Raw genomic sequence first — 9,528 nt, forward strand, 5'->3', positions numbered from 1 at the left:
TGATGGCGAATATCGCAGACGATTTAACGATGAGCTGTATGAGCTTTACAACGATATAGACATAGTGCAGCGAATTAAAATTCAGCGGCTCCGCTGGCTTGGCCATGTCGTTCGGATGGACAGAAACGCTCCTGCTCTGAAAATATTCAACGCGGGCCGCGATGCTGGTAACAGAGGAAGAGGAAGGCCTCCTCTGCGTTGGAAAGACCAGGTGGAGAAGGACTTGGCTTCACTTGGCATTTTCAATTGGCGTCAGTTAGCACAGAAGAGAAATTACTGGCGTGCTGTTTTGGACTCGGCCAAAATCGCTTAGGCGGTTACAGTGCCAAATAAGAAGAAGAAGATATAACAATATTTTTTGAATCTAAGTCCAAATTAAATTGATTTTCATAGGGCCAATTATTTGCTTAAAATAAAGCTCGTCATCGAAACGGAATGTTTTTCACAGTTACCATTCCAACACAACACTGTTTGTGTGTGGTCTTGGAATGTCTTTTAATGTTTCCTAATATGTACCTTTTAATTTATTTTTCGCACAAAAGGTACTTCGACAAATGTGTGCCTTTATTATATGTAACAAGTTTTGTCTTGTTCGATACTTTGCTCATTTTTATATCAAAAAAGCGAGTAACCTGCCTTCTCATTCGTATCAAAATATACTAAATTTAAAGATTTTTTTACCCACGCTTTACTAACGAACGCTCGCGAACGATTAAAAATACGATCTTCTCATATCAGTTCATTGTGCGATTTTTACCGCGATAAATACTTGAGCAAACGATCGTTAGCGAAAGCATTGCCTACGTTTTCGTTGGCGAGAGATTGCGCACAATGATTTTCTGCACCAGCGCTCTTGCCACGGACGATCGCCTTCGTACGCTTGTTCATTTGCAGTGTGTATACATAAACTCTTTACATACGATCTCTTACGAACGAAAACGTAGGCAATGTTTTCTCTAACGCTCGTTTGATCAAGTATTTATCGCGGTAAAATACAATCACAAGACGAGCTAATTGAGCAAATCGCATTTTTGAGGGTTCGCGAGCGAATTTTTCCGCACTCTGATATATACATACAGAATACGTACCTTAAACTCCAAAAAGATGTAAGCGAAATTTTATTGAATTTTTTATTGTTGATGCAGAAATGCATCTCGATGCTCTAGGAACATTTCTGCATCAAAAAGGAAATTTTGAAAAAAAAGTCGCTTTCATCTTTTTGGCGGTTAGGGCTCAATATGTGAAAATTACGTGATTGACGGAAAATCTAACTCACGCACGCTCACGTTAGCCAATGTTTCAGTCAGGCACGATTACGGAAGTTACGTATTTTTTCTCTCAAAACCAGTAACGCTCACGCATGAAAAAGCGTAACACGACGTGTCACGTAGAAAATCACGTGTTTTGCCCATCTCTAGTTCGGACTACATATGTAGATCCCATGATTCAATAACACAAGGTTGGATAACCTGGCAGTTGTCTCGCTCCCGCATTCTGCCTTAGCCTGTGTTGCTTTCTTTTTTGATTAATAGAAACTACTACTAAAAGACAAGGAGAAATTTAACATTAATTAGAAAGCAGCTGTTGACAAATACAATGTATACATTTTCTTTTGTTGATGAAATTGTTCAAAAGCTCGAAAATTTTGAACAAACATTTGAGCAGTTGATCAATGAACGAGTTTCGAGAGAATATCGAGCTACCCGCATTGCTCGATACCCGGGTATCTTGAGCTCTATTAGGCAGCACGAATGCTTCGTCTGCAGAGGAATGGTCAAAAATTAGTCCGGCGGCATAATTCTAGCCGGTTTAAACGTAACCGAGTCTATTGCAACCTAATCGACGCAATGCAAGTCGAAGACGACCGTTGGACTAATAAAATTGCAATCAGAGACGGTGTCGTCTAAGACGAATCGTTCGTGCGGCCTATCGTTCGAGATACATAATAAGGTGGTAAATATGAAATAAATGAAAATAGTATTTTCCTTAAAAAACCCAAGTTTTATTCATATTCCAACACATTTTTCACCAAAACAAATATTGTTTAATTAACTTCACATTACACCGAATACACTGTAACACCGAATTCGTTTGGAAAAATTAGGTTAAATAAGGCTATTAACGGCTCATAGAGAAAACCAGCACAATTTATAAGCAAATAAGTTGGGATCAGGTCAGTACCATAACTAAAAGACTGCTTTAAGAACTTCAGGTAAACTAATGCTTATTGGGAGATATTATTGGGGTATGTATTGAGTTTTTTTGGGCATAGTTCAAAAGGATAGTCACAGTATGCTTGGGAGTTAATGGAATAATTGGATTTAAAAAACTGAGCTAACATGTTGAAAATTGTTTGATTATCACTAGAGACGGTATTTTGATACTTCATGGCGGAAGGAAACCCACGTACATTTCGCTTGGAGTTTACGAAATCATAAAATGATTTGGGGTTATATATTATACGCCGTTTGATTTTACACAAGTAAGCTTTATAACTCTTTTTGTTTAATTCAAAAAACTTATGACGCAAAAGTATTTTACATAGTATGAGTGTAACCGGTTCTCACCCAGCCAGCAAAGAAACGTAAATTTTGCCGACAGTGCAGTTTGGTTCAATTTTCCGTATCCGAAAACGCATACAAAAAACTCCTACAGTTATCGTCAATTTTCGTATCCGGAAAACGTTCGAAAAAGGTGATGTCATTTGAAAGCAATAATTGTATTTTATTTGCTCAAGCTACACATTTAAAAGCATGCATGCGTAGTTGGTAGTGGCTGAGCGTGCAAAGGAGCTATTTGTTAGCTTCCATAAGGTGCTGGGTTCGAATTCCGTCAGGCGCTTCCTAATTTTATTTTATATCTTTTGAACCATGAAAAAGTATCTGTGAAGTGCAGAAGGAAAGCGTATTGAACGAAAAATTCAAACAGACATGTTTAGGTCCACGACCTGAATATATTGCACCACCCTAATACGCGTTTTCTCTCTTGATGTAAGAGCACACAAACACATATATAAGTTACGGCTAACTTTCCAGCCGCTAACAATAAGCCCCACAGTACGGTAACTTAGTTGAGGGGAAACTTAACGAAAGTTACTGTGCGGTGGGCTACATCCCTTTTCGTTTGTTAGCAATTTCTTCACTTCTTATAAGACAGCAAGGAGATCACGTCAGCTATCACACCACGTTCGGTAAGCCAACTCTTGTGTGCCACACTATTCAAACTCATCGATATTTACAAATAAAACGACTTTTAATTTCATTGCACTAAAACCACTGTGTCTTTTATTTATTCTTATTTTTCGTTACATCAACTTTACGCTGGTGCGCTCCATCTTCGTGCGACGCCACCTGCGTAAATATTGGTCTTCGAGCCTAAAAAGTAACCACATTATACAGTCCACACAGCATCACATCTGAGTTTTTCAACTGCCTCAACCGATCGCCACATTTTTCCACATTGATCACAATAACATCACGTTCGTCCACATCTACGACAACCTGAGTTTTTCGGACCACAACCAACGTGCCACGAGAGTTATATCAAGCGTTTTTTCTTCTGTTTGCTACACAAGCAGCGTTTTTTGGTTCATCGCTTAACCGGCTGTTCATCAAATCAACGTTTTGTATTGCATCACAGCATCACGTTTGCATCACAGCACCACTAGTGTCAGCAACACATTTTTTAACAAACCAGCATATCGCACTACACGGCATATAACAACACATTAAGGTACGTGGTTGAATTTCATTGCACTTGTGTGTGTACGAATCTTAACAAAAAAAAAACGCGCGTGATTATTTTGTAAAAATAAAAAGGGGAGAAAACTCAGTGCTGAATATTTTTCCGAAAACAAAAAAAACATAGAACATTTTCACGTTTATTGGTGTATCGGCTAACATTAACGAATTGCGCGAACGTCCATTTTGATTCTTGATACGGTGTTGTTTGTGTAAAAATACCAATCGCATTTACCGAGGCACAAGATTGATAAAATTTATTCTTTTCTTGCAAAGCACAGAATTTAGTTTTTTCTCATTTTACTGTCTTTCACTTTTATTTGCATTTTATTAATCGCGTAACAATCGCTTGTACATATTGCTGATCACTTCAATGGGTTGTTTCCCCCATTTATTTGATTGTTGCACAAAATCACAGCCGCGCTTGAACAAACACAATTTTTTCATCCGAAATTTTAAATAAATTGCATATTGTGAATTTTAATTATTTACACACGTACATCACATTTTTTATAAGTTGGGTGGCGAGTGACTTGCACATTTCTTCTGCATATACGCATATATATAGTGACGAGCAAAACTGTAACATTGTGTAACACTTTTTATTTCAGCCACCGCTATCTTTCCAAGTTCTAACGACTGTCATACTTTTGTTTTATATTCTTATTGGTACACCCCTACTCCCTCTCCCTATCTCATAAAGATTTGAAGTCAATCCAACAACTATAATAAAACCAGCAGGCAAAAATGTAAATTAAGGCCAATGTTACAGTTTTGCACTCACAGTTTTGCACACTACAGTTATCTTTTACTTAGTTGGAAGTCAGATGACTTTTTTCTGTATTGTAATTTATTCAAGAAGTGATTACCAGTAAATAATATGGTTAATCAGGAAACATAAATGTAAATAATAGATTTACTGCGGAAACGCGGGTCCGTAGGAAAAGTGGCAAAAAATTGTGGAACTCGCCACGTGAAAATGTTAAGACTGAGAAAAAATATAGCCTAAAATGTTATTAAGGACAAAGGAAGTCTGCCAAAAAATATTACGGTCCGATATCTTGTGAACTTAGTAGCAAGTAGCGCTGCAGCCGCTATTACAGAAGCGCTTAAGGTATTAAAATTGAATGCAAATCAGTAGACAGCGAGGCGAAGAATTGTCAAATTGAACGCAAAGGCATAAGAAAAAACCATTATGATCAAAATACATGTGCGAGAGTGGTAGCATTTTGCCGGATCGCACGAAACCCTGACCGTTGCCTATTGAGATATGTTAGCCCTTACAGAATGCAATAAAAAAACACATTTTTAAGATTTAATTGAAGGTTAGTTGGTCTGACAAGACTAAATTAATCGCTTTCAATCAGATGTCCGGGCATGGCATTGGATCAAAGACCCAAATTAAGCCTAAGCGCATCATGTGAATCATGTGTGTGCCAACTGTGAATCACAGTGGTCGGTCAATAATGGTTTGGGGTTGTATTTCAAAAATATTGTTGGTCCGTTAGTACGCATTATGCGTAACGAACAGTATCTGTTCATATTTCAACAAAATTCTCAAGATGTAGTCGAAAAATGAGAGTTGCTGCTGAAAAATCACCCAAAACATACTGCATATGTTCGCAAAGACTGGATGCAAAAGCAAAAATTTGCTATTTTGAAATGACCTCCACAATCCGCGGATATGAATCTCGTCGAAAATTTGCGAAATCAACTAAAAGCGCAGCCTACTAAGTATGCAAGTCCGTCCAATGGAGTACATGAGCTATGAAAGCAAACCAAGGATATATGGGAGGCTATGCCTCCAGAATTTTTACAGAGATAGAAATAAGCTATGCCAAATTGCATCCAGGTACTAAAAAAAGCAAAAGTATACTGAAAATTGTGTTAACAATTCTTTTTTTTTCATGAAAATTGTCAAAAAGTTATTAAAAATATATAAGTGCAAAACTGTAACATATGCCTTAATTTACATTTTTGTCTGCTGGTTTTATTATTGTTGTTGGATTGACTTCAAATCTTTATGAGAGAGGGAGTAGGGGTGTACNGGTATTAAAATTGAATGCAAATCAGTAGACAGCGAGGCGAAGAATTGTCAAATTGAACGCAAAGGCATAAGAAAAAACCATTATGATCAAAATACATGTGCGAGAGTGGTAGCATTTTGCCGGATCGCACGAAACCCTGACCGTTGCCTATTGAGATATGTTAGCCCTTACAGAATGCAATAAAAAAACACATTTTTAAGATTTAATTGAAGGTTAGTTGGTCTGACAAGACTAAATTAATCGCTTTCAANTTTTTTTCATGAAAATTGTCAAAAAGTTATTAAAAATATATAAGTGCAAAACTGTAACATATGCCTTAATTTACATTTTTGTCTGCTGGTTTTATTATTGTTGTTGGATTGACTTCAAATCTTTATGAGAGAGGGAGTAGGGGTGTACTATTAAGAATATACAACAAAAGTATGGAAGTCGTTAGAACTTGGAAAGATAGCGGTGGCTGAAATAAAAAGTGTTACACCATGTTACAGTTTTGCTCGTCACTGTACGTAATTACGTACTCAACAGTTTCACTTGGCTGGAAAATAAATAAGTCATTACTTAAATATACAAATTATCTATTGTTGTTCTTATAAGAACTAGGCTTATTTCGGGCTAAGCGGTTAGTGGCAATATATTCCTACAAATCGGCGATTTCTATTACTACAGACAAATTTCTTTTCTTGCATCCAAATTAAGTGGTCTTTGGTTGTCAAAAACGGATACCTTTATTCAGATTCAGTAGCAGAATTTGAATCTGACTACAACTCTATGCAGCCATCAGAGCACTCAAAACACTCCTTAACTTTCCAAAAGGATGAATTAAAGGTTTTTTGGGAAAGGTAAAGGGGTCTTATGATGAGCTTTGCGCATCAAAAGAGCTCGAAAAAAAGAACTGACATCGATTAAAAAGAAGTATAAAAGCACCTACTTCAGTTTTTGCGGTGCCAAGCAGCAATGGCTGAACTTTCAGAGCAACTCGCAAAGACTGAAAAGGAAAGCGAATACAAGTCTGGTCGCGAGCTTAATATTCATCTCCCTCCTTGTGACACAGACGTTTTTAAAGGAGATTATCTTTCGTGGCCATCGTTTAGGGACATGTTTACGGCTATATATATTCTAAATAAGCGCCTTACCCCAGTTGAGAAGCTGTATCACCTCCGGCAAAAGACTCAAGGGGAGGCCAAGGAAATAGTGCAGAGATCCCCATTAACCAACGATGGCTTTGGTGCGGCCTGGAAAAATCTATGTGACAGGTACGAAAATAAACGTACCCTGGTCAATGCTCAATTAAAGGTATTATTTAATTTAAACCCAGTTGAGAGTGAGTGCGGTAGCTCCATAAAGAAACTGCAACGCGACATTAATAATTGCATCTCGTCGCTTCAGTGTCATCAGATTGATGTTTCAAATTGGGATGCAATATTCACATATTTGTGTTCGACAAAACTGCCAGAAACGACACTGGCACTATGGGAGCAAACCATAGAAAATAAAACTGAGATTTCCAAATGGGTAGATATGGATAAATTCCTATCCAATCGGTTTCAAACACTGGAAACCGTCACAGGTCTTAGAGGAGATATAGCTTCGAAACCTAAACCACCAAGCTCTCAGAATTCTGCAGAGATGCCTGCAAAAAAGCTTGGCGCCTTTCAAGCCAGTGTAGCAAAGGCAACATGTAAAATGTGCAACAGCAATGCACACAAGCTATCAAAGTGCGACAGATTTTTGCGTCTAAAGCCAACGGAGCGAGTAGATTACGTGAAGAGTATTTACAGTTGCTCGAATTGTCTATCTGCTGGGCACACAGTCTCAATATGTACCAGCTCATTTAACTGCAGCACTTGTCATTCAAGACATCACAAGTTGCTCCATATGCTAATTCAGCCAAAAGCAACAACTGATCCATCGGGTAACGTAGAATCTACTCCAAACCAGACTAAATCAAGACACGAATCTGAAAAAGGAAACATCAAATCGGTTACAAATGTAAATTCTTGTTACGCAAATACAAGTAAAGGAGTTTTGTTAGGAACAGCACGCGTAAACATACACTATAATGGTATACATTTTTCGGCTAGAGCGCTTATAGATTCTGGTTCTGAGTGCTCGTTCATTACCGAGAGACTCAAACGGAGAATCAACCTGCCATCAAAACGCTTGCATTCCCAAGTTTCGGGCATCAATAACTCTGTATCTGCGCAGGTAAAAGAAGCGTGTGCTATTCAACTTCGGTCACCCACAGACCCGTTAATTAATATAGAAGCAATCGTGCTGGTTTTACCACAATTAACCGGGGATCTTCCGACTTGTCAGATAAGCGCAATGACGCGGCAATCGTTCACAGACTTGGTCTTGGTGGACAAAAGATTCTTCGTCAATGATCCAGTTGACCTTGTCTTAGGAGGAGATATTTACCCGCAAATAATTTTAAGCGGAATGAGGAAGAACGTATTAAATACGCTTCTCGCGCAAGAGACCGTGTTCGGTTGGATACTGACTGGTCGCGCGGACTCAGTCAGTCCAACTAACAATATCGTATCGTATTTTAACGAAGTCACGTTGGACAAGCAGCTAGCTGCATTTTGGGAGCTGGAGGATGTCCCAAAGAAAAAAGGCATCAACGAAGATGATAAATACTGCGAAGAGCTCTTCAAAGCAACTACAACACGAAATACNCTCTTCAAAGCAACTACGACACGAAATACAGATGAAAAATACATTGTGTCTCTACCTCTTAAACGGGATTTTCCGAAAAATGTGTGCTTAGGACCTTCGCTGAAAAGTGCATGCTCTCAGTTCTACCGGAACGAGACGCGACTAGCGAAAAAGCCTGTCCTTCAAACAGAGTACAACCGGGTTGTANTCTACCGGAACGAGACGCGACTAGCGAAAAAGCCTGTCCTTCAAACAGATTCAACGGACTGCTATTTTTTACCTCACCACGCCGTTTTAAAGGAAGAAAGGACCACTACAAAGGTCAGGGTTGTATTCAACGCATCATGCCCAACCGCTAATGGCATGAGTTTGAATGATGTCCTTCTTCCAGGCCCAGTACTTCAGGCCGATCTACCCATTCTTATACTACGTTGGAGACTGTATAAATACGTATTCAACAGCGATATAGAAAAGATGTATCGACAAATTTGGGTAAATCAAAATCAAACAAAATATCAGCGAATAGTTTTCCGTAGTTGCCCAAAAGATCCGATCAGTTTGTACGAATAAAAACCCGTGACTTTTGGCATAAACTGTGCTCCTTACCTTGCGACAAGGACATCACACCAGCTTGCTGATGATGTGGAGAGCTCTCATCCAATCGCATCTGACATTTTGCGAAAATGTATGTATGTTGACGAGGTACTCGCCGGGGGACATAGCGTCGAAGCTGCGAGTGATCTAGTCAACAACTCCTTGTGGTGGCAGGGTCCTTCTTGGTTACAAGAAGACTATTCGAGATGGCCAGCACAAGAATCGGACTATGACACAACCATTGAAGGAAAAAGGGTGCATGATCATGCAACAACAAAAGTAAACGACTTTCACGACATTCTCGATCGATTTTCTGATTTGTCACGGGCTTTGAGAGTTATATCTTATATTATGAGATTCTATCAAAGAATCAATCCCAAACCAAAATCTTCCTTTAAAGCGGAGTCTCGCTTAATAACAATTTGTCAAAAACAATATTACAGCGAAGAATATATAAGGGTAAAATCTGGAAAATCCATCGACGGAAA

The 9,528-nt window shown here is 38.6% G+C and overlaps 1 protein-coding gene across 1 annotated transcript; it reads left to right on the top strand.

The window, feature by feature from the left end:
• The first annotated feature begins 6,883 nt into the window (after positions 1-6,883).
• On the top strand, positions 6,884-9,016 carry LOC108362079 (uncharacterized). Its single transcript, XM_017614917.1, has one exon. The coding sequence runs from the start codon at positions 6,884-6,886 to the stop codon at positions 9,014-9,016; it is 2,133 nt and encodes a 710-aa protein (XP_017470406.1).
• The last annotated feature ends 512 nt before the right edge of the window (positions 9,017-9,528 follow it).

This window comes from Rhagoletis zephyria, unplaced genomic scaffold, assembly GCF_001687245.7.
Source record: "Rhagoletis zephyria isolate East Lansing unplaced genomic scaffold, Rhagoletis_zephyria_1.1 Rzeph_scaffold_00924, whole genome shotgun sequence".
Classification (NCBI taxonomy): domain Eukaryota; kingdom Metazoa; phylum Arthropoda; class Insecta; order Diptera; family Tephritidae; genus Rhagoletis; species Rhagoletis zephyria.